The sequence below is a fragment of the Schistocerca americana genome, chromosome 8 (genome assembly GCF_021461395.2).
Source record: "Schistocerca americana isolate TAMUIC-IGC-003095 chromosome 8, iqSchAmer2.1, whole genome shotgun sequence".
Lineage (NCBI taxonomy): Eukaryota > Metazoa > Arthropoda > Insecta > Orthoptera > Acrididae > Schistocerca > Schistocerca americana.
This window is the reverse complement of record NC_060126.1, coordinates 238,362,101-238,375,151: the sequence shown is the minus strand read 5'-3', so window position 1 is coordinate 238,375,151 and position 13,051 is coordinate 238,362,101. Positions and strand designations below refer to the sequence as shown.

Below are 13,051 nucleotides of genomic sequence, written 5' to 3'. Positions count from 1 at the left end.
CTGATGGTGCCAGGTCAGGGCTGTATGGGGGATGAGGCAAAACTTCCCATCCAATTTTGACAATCTCGTCAGAGGTGTGACGACTGGTGTGTGGTCTTGCATTGTCATGCAAAAGAAGAACATCTGCCATTGATTTTGTTGGGCGAACTCGCTGAAGACGTGCTTTAAGTTTGTTGAGGGTTGTGACGTATTGAACAGAATTTATTGTGCATCCCTGCTCCAAAAAATCAACCAGAATCACACCCTCTGTATCCCAGAAAACTGTTGCCATAACTTTCCCTGCCGATCGCACAGTTTTGAATTTTTTCTTCCTCGGCGAGCTTGTGTGACGCCACACCATTGACTGCCTCTTTGATTCGGGTTCAAAAAAATGCACCCATGTTTCGTCCCCGGTCACAATTTTTTTCAGAAACTCATCTCCCTCCAAACGGAAGCGCTGCAAGCGTTGGGAGGCTATTGTTTTCCTTGCCTCTTTATTCTGATCGGTTAACATTCTTGGAACCCACCGTGCACAAACTTTTGAGTATCCCAATTGTTTAATAATCGTGATCACACTGCCTTTACTAAGAGAAATAATGTGACACACTTCATCTGCAGTCACCCGACGGTCACCACGAATAATGTCATCAACTTGCTGAATGTTGTGTGGAGTCACTGCACTCACCGGCCTGCCGCTCCGCTTTTCGTCAGTCAACGGTGTTTGCCCTTCAGCTTCCTTACAACGACGAACCCATCGTCTAACAGTGCTGACATCCACTGTCACAACACCATACACCTTCTTCAGTCTTTCATGAATGCGTATGGGCGTTTCACCTTCTGCATTCAAGAATTCAATCACACAACGCTGTCTCAAACGAACATCGATGTCGGCCATCTTACAAACTTCTGCTGTGCTGCCACCTGTTGACACAGAAAGTTACTACTGCAGTGGATTGCAGAAGAAGGTTTGAGGAATGGCGCCAAATTCAAATTTTTCACTTAACTTAATTTCTTTAAGTAGAAAAAAAATGGGAGGCATTACTTTTTGACCGACCCTCGTACATAACAAAATCTAGTGGCCAGCATTGCACTGGGCTGTGACAGAAAAATTTCTTATAGGAGCAGATGTATACGCGTTATCCGGCGACTTCATTGAGCTAACAATTTTTACTTTGTTCAGAATGATCTTTCAGGACCATGACGCAGCAGATTTACCAGATTAGATTCACAGTCAGTTAATTATTGAAAGGTTACATATGAGTCACAATTTTATCGAGAGGCTAGTCACATTTTTATTCCGAGGTTACAGAAACAATTTATCTGTTGGGAGGTTACAACCTGACAGAAATCCCATCGAACGTTTATGGGATATAATCGAGTGGTCAGTTTGAACACAAAATCCTGCACTGGCAACACTTTGGCAATTATGGACATCATAGAGGCAGTATGGCTCTATATTTCTGCAGGGGACTCCCATTGACTTGTTGAGTCCCTGCTACGTCGAGTTGCTGCACAATGCCATGCAAAAGGAGGTCCGCACGATATTACGATGTATCCCGTGACTTTTGTACAATGCATATAAGGGTACAGTCACGGTAAAATAGTTACAATATAGAAGAGTAAAATACAACAACAGATTGTAATGTATGGCACTGAGAACTACGGGACTTAACTTCTGAGGTCATCAGTCTCCTAGAAACTGAGAACTACTTAAACCTAACTAACCTAAGGGCATCACACACATCCATGCCCGAGGCAGGATTCGAACCTGCGACTGTAGTGGTCACGCGGTTCCAGACGGTAGCGCCTAGAACGGCTCGGTCACTCGGGCCGGCAAGATTGTAATGTAAATATAGGCTTTAAGAAGTGTTGACCAATTTAAATACTTGAGGCGTCTGATCGCTAAAAGTACTTATCGCAGAAAGTAAATTGGAGTGAGAAGGTGAGTGTCAGACGGAGAATCAGCTTAGATTTATGGACTTAGTTATGTAGTGCTACTATTTGAACCCTTCCCGGTTAGCCTGAGAAACTTGGAAACAATGGATTGTAGTATTAGTTTTTTCTTAACGTAGTGTCGTTCACCTTGTTCTAGAATAGTCAAATACCACCAGCTCAGAGGCACTCTGACGTAATAATGAGTCAGAAATATGCAAGCCTCTGGCAAGACCAAACGACGATTATCTTTAAATGGCCTTTACTGTCCTACGTCACTCGTGACACAGGCATCAATGAGAAGTTTAAGCAACATCCGTTCCACACCCTGTTTCCATGTGTCAGATTGTACATGCAATATGCGTCCGAGTTAACTTTTAATCATAGTAGACATTGAATAGAAAATCGTGTCCAGTGGCTGAAGGAAAGTACATGTCACATCCATCTACAAGAAGCGTGAACAGAAATGATACATAAACTACCATACAATATTATTGACCTCCACTGGTTGTAGAATCTTAGAGCATATTATGAGCTCTAACATAATGCGGTATCTCGATCAGAATGACCTCCTCGATGCCAGACAACATGGATTCCGAAAACATCGATTATATGAAACTCAACTCGCGAATTTCTCACATGACATCCACAAAACCATGGATCAAAGCAGTCAGGTTGATGTAGTATTTCTTGCCTTCCGAAAAGCATTTGAGTCGGTAAAGTACCTACTCTTATTATACAAAGTACAATCGAATGCGGTATCAAGCGAAATTTGTGACTGGATAAGGATTTCTTAATAGGGAGGACGCAGCATGTTATCCTACGGTAGTCATCGACAGATGAAGTAACTTCAGGCGTGCCTCAAGGCTGTGTGTTGGGACTTTTCTTGTTTATGTTATGTATTAATGATCTTGCGACAATATTAATAATAACCTCTGACATTTCGTAGATTATGCAATTGTGTATAGAAAAGAATAGTTTGGGAAAAGCTGCACAAATGTTCTGTCAAATTGTGCTAAGATTTCAAAGTGGTGCAAAGATTGTAATTTTAGTTTAAACGTTCATAAGTGTAAAATTGTGCACTTCGCCGAACGAAAAAAAAAACGTGACTGTCACTGTAACTACACTATCAGTGTGTCACACCTGGAATTTATAAAGTCGTACATATAGCAGATTGTAGCAGTTTAGAGAGATACGAAATGGAACTATCACATAGACTCGATCGTACGTAAAGCAAATGGAAGAATTCGTTTTATTGCTCGAATACTAGAGAAATGTTATCAGTTTGCAGAGGAAATTGCGTACAAAACACTTTTGCGACCCATCCTAGAGTATTGCTCAAGTGTGTGGGAAGTAACACGGGATGTTTTAGAGAGAGAACTAAGAGAGCATCACAGAAATGTTAAGAAAACTCAACTGGTAAAAGTTTGAAGGTAGACGCAAATTAACCCGTGAAAGCCTGCTAACAAAGTTTCAAGGACCAACATTAAGTGATGGATATAGAAATATACCACAGCTCCCCGCGTATCGTTCCCATAGAAACCACGGAAATAAGATTTAATAAAGTGAACAGAGACGTTTAGGCATTCTTCTCCCGCCAACGAAATGAATGGAAAAGGATGTAGCTATAATAACTGCAACAGTGGGAACTGCTGTCTGCTACGCATTTCACAGTGGTTTGCCGAGTATGGGTGTGGATGTGGATACAAATGCGTTGAGGAAAATATGGCCAAAAGGAGTGTTTCAATGTATGACGGCTCCGACAGAGAGGTCACTGAGAACATATGGGCGTATGGGCTCGACGGAGGGTAGATGTGGCTAATTCTGACTGTGGTTCCACACACAGTACGGGTGATTTGGTAACATTGCTTCTGTGAGGCTCGATAGGGACACTGGTGCTCCTTTTCAGAGGATCCAACACTGTATTGAGGTGAGGGTTTTTTTTTTTTTTCAATTTCCGCAACAGTGTGTGAAGTTGCTAGTGGCTACCCGGGAACATATTAACGACGGTTGATTGATCGCCGAAAGACGAGAGAACTAATCTGACTGACAATGTTGTTCAGCTTCTATGTGTATGTGTGTGTGTGTGTGTGTGTGTGTGTGTGTGTGTGTTATGAACCTGTAGACCACCCGAAAAAAAATCCTGTTACTAGACAGTTTGAGAAAAAGAAAGCAACAACAGGTGACGAAGAGAGAACCGGGAGATAGGGCGTAGTGGAAAGATATATTCACAAATCATCTTCAGACAGAATGCTAAAAATAATAGTCCAGTAATAGCTATCAACCGTTACAAAGAATGAGTAAAAAGTTATTAAATAATTTCTACATCCTTCACATGGCATTTTTCGGTTCTTCGTATGTTTGCCACTGCAGTTGACTGTAATAATGGGTAAGCGAAAACTCTGTAACAACAAATGTTGCAATTTATGTCGGAACGTACTAGTTAACTTTCCGGATGTGTTTTTCACACAAATGATCAAACAGGAGACTGAATTTTCCACACAAAAGACCTGGAAGAATGCAAACAAAATTTAGAGTTTAAAGACGTTCTGAAGTTTTCCAGCATCGACATGTTGACGAGTATTCACTTTATTACATCATGAGACAATAAAATGAATGCTCGTCAAAAGCAGTTGAGGTGGAAAACTTCCATGACTGATTGACAGGACACATTTTTTAACAACAACAACAACAAAGTGTATGATACCTGCAACCGAACGAAACGATTAGTCTATTACTCATTGCGCTAAAATAGTAGTAGAGCTATACTAATATAGTACAGATATAGTGTACTAACAACACTTACTTCCGACCCTGTGCACCGAAAATCGAATTGGCGAAAACAGTATCAGTCTCACTGTTGACCTCGAAATTGCGAGTGTGGAACGTGCCGAAGTCTGCAACGAAGATACGACCCACGAGTTCTGGGTCCTTGACCATCAAGAAAGGTTGGTCAAAGGCGAACATGCCTTTGAAGGGCACATCTCCTGCCTGTCGATAACACCGGAAGACAACGTCTGCAAGGTGTTCTTTGCAAGCCACCACAGTGCCCATATTGCCGACGAATGGCCACGGCCTCATATAGGGCACCCCTCGATCCTTCCAAAAGTTGAAGTTCCGCATCATGTACCGGCAGAGCAGCCCCACTAGCACCACGAGAGCTGCCACCATCCAGCACCACGTCACAACAGCCATTCTTCTCGCTTCTCCCTGTGCAACAGACCCGAGACTAATGAATATCTTTCGACTTTGAGAAGTCATCAAATAATTTTTTAAGTCAAAGATTATCATTGTAATTAAGGGACATATAATAATATACAACATATAATACATTAATTATATGGATTCCATTAAATGTTAGACATCTGACCATTCTTCGAAATAATATTACAGAGAAACGTAAATTTTACAGGTATTGGTGACAAGTAACAACATCATAATTAACTAACATAATGCAGAGCGTTATGTTAAGTAGTTAAATCAGTTTCGATAAGTAATCATCTTCTGATGGAGAGGAAAAAATTCTAGTGGTATGCCACAGGGTTCAATAATGGGTCCAATATTATTTTTACTACGACATTTGTAATACCCATGGCACATTAGTAATGCAAACATAGATGTATCTGTTGATAATATAAGCATTGTAACTGAGAACGTCAGAGATGCACCAACAGTAGAAAAGTCAACAATTTTCGAAACGTAACTGACTGGGTTTCCGTAAATGGATTATTGCTTAACTTATTGCAAATACAATTTATGACACAAGTAGATGCAAGAGCTGGCAGCAGCACGTACCTGGTTATAACAGCAAAATGTTAATTGATAACTTTGTGTATTGATATTAAATCCAGCTTATTCGTTTGAAGGGATTTTGTAAAAGTTATATTTTGAAAGGTTTGTAAATTTTAATGTAACCCTGCAGCGTTTTTACAAGTTCTCAAGGTAAAGCAATAGTTGTGGGTCCAAAATAGCTTCACAGTGGGGTTACCAGAGAAAAAATATCGCATAAAGTTGTTTTATTTACGTGCAGTGACTAACATGTCGCTTGTCACAATGGGTGACACATTTGCGTCTGCAGACAGGAGGGAGAGGTTGCCTTTGTCTATACTATAAAATCACGTAATGTTTGACGTACTTGCAGTGACGAATGTGTACGAAGTCTCTATGTATACTGAAGGAGTACTGATGTGCGGAACGGAAAATGTATGCAGTTATTTCAATTTTGTGTGAGTGATTTTATACTGTGCCACACCTTTTAAAGTTATTTTATATTGGGTTATACGACTGTCATTTGAGCAATCACGATATATTTTCATTTTATTTCTTTTTTGCTACATAACTGATGATGATTACAATAAGCCGAAAACGGCAATGCCGCAATATTACGTACTTTGACTGAGACTTGATTTTTGATATGTGCAGCTTTGTACAATGGGGGATGCAACTTCGAAAAGAACAATGGAACATGGGAAAAGACAATTTGTAAAATAGTTTACCCTACGTTAATGGATGTGCCTACAAGTAAGAATTTTATATCATTTGTTACTGATCATCGTATCTACTCCATCAAATTACTCAACGTTTCCTTGGTGAGATATTGTGAATCAAAATGTCAGGAGCTATTTTACGTGACAATTTCTACTCACTGTCATATGGGATAATATTCTTGCAACCTACTACATATAGGAATGGGATATTCATTTCACAGAAACATAGTGTATCATGGACCTTGATGTAGACTTTGCAGTCTAGCAGCAGTTTCACGATATACCTACTCACTCACGAAATTCGCCTTAAGCAAGTGTTCTGAATTTTAAAACATCGATTTTGCCAAATGACACGTGTGCCAGAAGTGTTTCGATTATTATTTTGTATACGTTAGAAACAGGAATATGGCGTTGTTCTCTAGCAAATAATGAGAGCGAAAGGGAGAATCTAAACAACGGATAGATACAATGCAGATCTCAAGAGTTTTGTAAACCGTATTAGGAAACTAAAGGTACGAAACAAGTATGATTCATTCCCCTTCAAAATAATTTCTATTAGTCACAATATTTTTATGGCGTTTATAAAGTTGCTGGGAATTGTCAGTAAGGGATTCTGTTTGACTCTATCGAATGGTGTGACGTATTTATACGTGGAAGGCAAATGAAAACGAGACATATGCAAGAAGAGTAAGCAAACTGTTTATTATTTCAAAAGTAATCGCCATTACTGTTAATATATTATCCCACTTTGTGGCAAGGTTGTCTGTGCTTGCATGGAAAAATGTTTGTGGCTGCCTAGGGAACCATGATTGTACCCAAACATGCGCCTTTCCGTCTGAGGCAAATCGACAGCCACGAGTCTCTCTTCAGGGCTCCAAATATATGGAGATGGATGGGGAGAGATAATGTTGTATGGAGAATGTGTAAGAGTTTCCCAGTGAAACTTTTGGCCGCGTAGTCGAAACAATCTTGGCAACACATGGATCCACCTAGTACGTCCTTCATGAAGTCCCAATCTTTTGTCATGAGATTTCCATATTGTGAGAGCCTGACGAAAGACATTTGTGATAACGCGTGCTATCGATACCATGTGGCGCCTTTCCACATTGGCAGCGACCATGTGATCGAGCCTACACAGCCAGTGCCACCACAGAGCCAATTTAAGGGAGTCTAGTCTAGTCTAGTGGCTATCATGCAGCTTCTGTTACTGTTGTGGACTTGGCTACCTCAAGGACTTCTACTGGATATTGCCCTGGATCATCATGTGGAAATGAAGATAAGTAAACGAAGTTTATTATGTGTGCATCTTCTCACTTTGGTCTCCGTCACAAAATCCACTAACACACTGGCGTACATCAGCGGAACGACAGAACAACATTCATTGCCTTCGAACGAAAATGTCCACACCTGGGAACAATCAAGTTTCCGTAGACAACCGCAATCATTTTTACAAGCAGTCACCGACCCGTCTCACAATGGAATAAATGTATTAGCAGTTATGGCGATTACTTTCGAAATAAGTAACAGTTTACTTACTTCTCTTCGTCTGTCTCGTTTTCATGTGACTGCTCCTTACACATATATGGGATAATCGAGTGACAAACTTCCATGGATGATGGAGAAGGTTAAATCAGTCAGTTTGAGGTAGGAGACCCTGTTCCAGAAACGATCGAGTCGAACGGTAACAGCGAAAATCGTTCTGATACCTCTATCAGTGGACTTCTTCTGCAAGCTCTTTGCTTTCCATATTTTTGAAGAGGTAGTATCGATTAAAACAAGGAAAAAATGCCCAGTAAACATAGGCTCTAAGATACATACCAGAAGAGCTACGAGCACATGTCGTTCATTAATGTGAAAAATATCTCGTCTACTGAACAGGTGCTCACAGCTCTGAAGACATACACTTTCAAGCTCATGTTTACCGGACACTTTCTTGCTTTGGTCCGTAGTACCTCCTCCCGAAGTATGGAAAGGAAAGGGCTTGTAGCAGAAGTGGTCCACTGACGGAGGTTGTTGTTGTGGTCTTCAGTCCTGAGACTGGTTTGATGCAGCTCTCCATGCTACCTTATCCTGTGCAAGCTTCTTCATCTCCCAGTACCTACTGCAGCCTACATCCTTCTGAATCTGCTTAGTGTATTCATCTCTTGGTCTTCCTCTACGATTTTTACCCTCGACGCTGCCCTTCAATACTAACTTGGTGATCCCTCGATGTCTCAGAACATGTCCTACCGACCGATCCCTTCTTCTAGTCAAGTTGTGCCACAAACTTCTCTTCTCCCCAATCCTATTCAATACCTCCTCATTAGTTACGTGATCTACCCACCTTATCTTCAGCATTCTTCTGTAGCACCACATTTCGAAAGCTTCTATTCTCTTCTTGTCCAAACTGGTTGTCGTCCATGTTTCACTTCCATACATGGCTACACTCCATACAAATACTTTCAGAAACGACTTCCTGACACTTAAAGCTACACTCTATGTTAACAAATTTTTCTTCTTCAGAAACGATTTCCTTGCCATTGCCAGTCTACATTTTATATCTTCTCTACTTCGACCATCATCAGTTATTTTGCTCCCCAAATAGAAAAACTCCTTTACTACTTTAAGTGTCTTATTTCCTAATCTAATTCCCTCAGCATCACCCGACTTAATTTGACAACATTCCATTATCCTCGTTTTGCTTTTGTTGATGTTCATCTTATATCCTCCTTTCAAGACACTGTCCATTCCGTTCAGCTGCTCTTCCAAGTCCTTTGCAGTCTCTGACAGATTACAATGTCATCGGCGAACCTCAAGGTTTTTATTTCTTCTCCATGGATTTTAATACTTACTCTGAACTTTTCTTTTGTTTCCTTTATTGCTTGCTCAATATACAGATTGAATAACATCAGGGATAGGCTACAACCCTGTCGCACTCCCTTCCCAATCACTGCTTCCCTTTCATACCCCTCGACTCTTATAACTGCCATCTGCTTTCTGTACAAATTGTAAATAGCCTTTCGCTCCTTGTATTTTACCCCTGCCACCTTCAGAATTTGAAAGAGAGTATTCCAGTCAACATTGTCAAAAGCTTTCTCTAAGTCTACAAATGCTAGAAACGTAGGTTTGTCTTTCCTTAATCTAGCTTCTAAGATAAGTCGTAGGGTCAGTATTGCCTAACGTGTTCCAACATTTCTACGGAATCCAAACTGATCTTCCCCGAGGTCGGCTTCTATCAGTTTTCTTATTCGTCTGTAAAGAATTCGTGTTAGTATTTTGCAGCCGTGGCTTATTAAACTGATAGTTCGGTAATTTTCACATCTGGCAACACCTGCTTTCTTTGGGATTGGAATCATTATATTCTTCTTGAAATCTGAGGGTATTTCGCCTGTCTCATACATCCTGCTCACCAAATGGTAGAGTTTTGTCAGGACTGGCTCTTCCAAGGCTGTCAGTAGTTCTAATGGAATGTTGTCTACTCCGGGGGCCTTGTTTCGACTCAGGTCTTTCAGTGCTCTGTCAAACTCTTCACACAGTATCATATCTCTCATTTCATCTTCATCTACATCCTCTTCTATTTCTATAACATTGTCCTCAAGTACATCGCCCTTGTATAGACCCTCTATATACTCCTTTCACCTTTCTGCTTTCCCTTCTTTGCTTAGAACTGGGTTTCCATCAAAGCTCTTAATATTCATGCAAGTGGTTCTCTCTTCTCCAAAGTTATCTTTAATTTTTCTGTAGGCAGTATCTATCTTACCCCTAGTGTGAGATAAGCCTCTACATCCTTACATTTGTCCTCTAGCCATCCCTGCTTAGCCATTTTGCACTTCCTGTCGATACCATTTTTGAGACGTTTGTATTCCTTTTTGCCTGCTTCATTTACTGCATTTTTACATTTTCTCGTTTCATCAAAGGTTTCTATTAGCCCTCCTCTTTTTACCTACTTGATCCTTTGCTGCCTTCACTATTTCATCCCTCAAAGCTACCCATTCTTCTTCTACTGTATTTCTTTGCCCCATTCCTGTCAATTGTTCCCTTTTGCTCTCCCTGAAACTCTGTACAACCTCTGGTTCTTTCAGTTTATTCAGGTCCCATCTCCTTAAATTCCCACCCTTTTGCAGTTTCTTCAGTTTTAATCTACAGTTCATAACCAATAGATTGTCGTCAGAATCCACATCTGCCCCTGGAAATGTCTTAGAATTTAAAACCTGGTTCCTAAATCTCTGTCTTACCACTAAATAATCTATCTGATACCGTTTAGTATCTGACGGATGTATATGAACGATTTTCGCTAATAACTTTCGGCTCTGTCGTTTCCATACCAGGGTTTCTAACCTCAAATTGATACGTTTACCCATCTCCACCATCCCTGAAAACTTGTTCAAAAAACGTTCAAATGTGTGTGAAATCTTATGGAACTTGACTGCTAAGGTCATCAGTCCCTAAGCTTACACACTACTTAACCTAAATTATCCTAAGGACAAACACACACACCCATGCCCGAGGGAGGACTCGAACCTCCGCCGGGATCAGCCGCACAGTCCATGACTTGAAAGCTTGTAACATCACGGAATCACCCTATATAAATTACTCCGTAAAAACGTAAAATATCGTTTTTTGTCGTATTCCATTAGCGTATCGAGCAAGGACAAAATGAGTGTATATTTGCCTCTACGCGTGCCTTCATCTCTCCTATCATATTCTCTTGATCCCTACGCGAGACATACGCTGCTGGCAACATAAAGCTCACGTAGTCTGCGTTTAATACAGGGCTTCTAAGTTTCCTGACATGATTTCGCAAGAACCACATCGTTTTTCTTCGAAGGATTGCCATGAAAGTTCTCTGAGTATTTCTGTTACACTTTCGTATGCGCTCTACCGACCTGCGAGCCTCTGAATCTGTTGTGTTTGTAATGCCTTCGTAGTGAGAATTCCAAACACTGGAACAGTACTGTAGATATGGGTACATTAGTACCTAGTATGCGATTATATGTACAGATGTACTGCACTTTCCCAGAACCTCCCAACAAATCTAAATCTCCCACTCGGCTTCTCTAATATTGATTTTACGTGATCGTCACTTCCCATATTGATTTCTAGTATTACCACAAAAAACAATGTTATTATAAATAACTAAAGAGATAAATTCACTGTAGCTATATTAATTGAACAGTGTCACAAAACTCAACACTCATACAGAAAAAGAAGTTTTGTATCGTTTCAGCGGTACCTCAGATTTCTGCCACGAGAGCTCAGCCATGAGCAGTTGGGCAAGATGGCGCCGAGAAAGCGTCTGTCATGCTTGACATGCATTAACATCGGTCTCCCTCAACAATGCAGCGACAGTGCAGAACGAAATTCAACAAAGAACCACCAAATATCAACTCTATTCGGCGATGGTATATGGAGTTTAACCTTCAGGATACCTCTGCAAAGAGAAATCAACGGGTTGGCCTGCAGAAACGGTTGACCACGAACGGGCGAGTTTCACACGATGCCCTCAATTTTCGACAGACAAAGCAGAGAGCTGAACGCGACCCAACCGATCATTTGAAAGATCTTAAGGAAACGGCTGAAGCTGATGTCTCACCGATTGCATTATTACTACGGGCTCTGACTCCTGATGACAAAAGACAGACAATTTTCTGCGCAATTGCAACAGCTTATGGAAGAGGATCGGTTCTGTGATAAATTATCTTCAGTGATGAAGCCACGTTTTTTGAGTGGCACAGTGAAGAAGCATGTTGCGCGAATCTGGTGCATAGAGAGTCCTCATGACGTCGTGCAGCAATATTGAGAATCACCAAAGGTGAATGTGTTCCGTGCGTCTCATGGTCTAAAGTTTACGGTACCTTTTTCTTCTGCGAAAAGACCATTTGGAAATTTGTGGTAAGTTCTATGGGACCAAACTGCGGAGGTCATCGGTCCCTAGGCTTACACACTACTTAATCTAACTTAAACTAACTTACGCTTAGGACAACACACACACACACACACACACACACGCATACCCAAGGGATGAATCGAACCTCCGACAGGGGGAGCCGCGCGAACCGTTGCAGGGCGCAAAAGACCACGCGGCGAAAAGACCATTTCAGAAGACATTTTTCTGGATGCGTTGGAAAACTAGTTCACGCCATAACTGAAGACTGCCACTGTGGACTTCATCTCCCAACAAGATAGTGCTCCAATCCACTTCTACCATTACATTCGTGAATTTTAAACAGAAAATGGAGAAACCAATTGATCAGCCGTGGTGGGTTTGACGATCAGCAATTCATGTCATGGCCTCCATGCTCTCCCATCCTAACCCGATTTTTAGTGTGGGACTACGTGAAAGTTTCAGTGTTAATGCTTCTTCTACCAACAAACCTACTAGAACTACGAACTTGTTTTATCAGTGGGTTTGGACAGATTGATAGGGGCATGCAGCGTCGAATGTGGGAAGAATATTATTTCGACTTTATAGAATCAACAGGGGGCACATGTGGCGCAAGTATGTCAAAAAAGATTTTTATGCGTGTGCAAACCTTTGTGGTAATATGTGAAATAATATATAGTAGCTATAGCAACGGTGTGAAATCGCTCAAGTCACTTATAATAACCTTGTACGTACGCGGTGTGGCATACTCACGATCATTTCATATTGTAAACAGATACTATCCGACTCT

The 13,051-nt window shown here is 41.0% G+C and overlaps 1 protein-coding gene across 1 annotated transcript in view; it reads right to left on the bottom strand.

The window, feature by feature from the left end:
• The window catches only part of LOC124545711 (cytochrome P450 6j1-like), a 97,471-nt gene extending 92,365 nt beyond the window's left edge, over positions 1-5,106 (bottom strand). Inside the window, exon 1 of the mRNA XM_047124655.1 lies at positions 4,718-5,106. Within this exon, the coding sequence (XP_046980611.1) occupies positions 4,718-5,106 (389 nt within the window). The remainder of the gene's footprint in view (positions 1-4,717) is intronic.
• Positions 5,107-13,051: the final 7,945 nt, after the last annotated feature.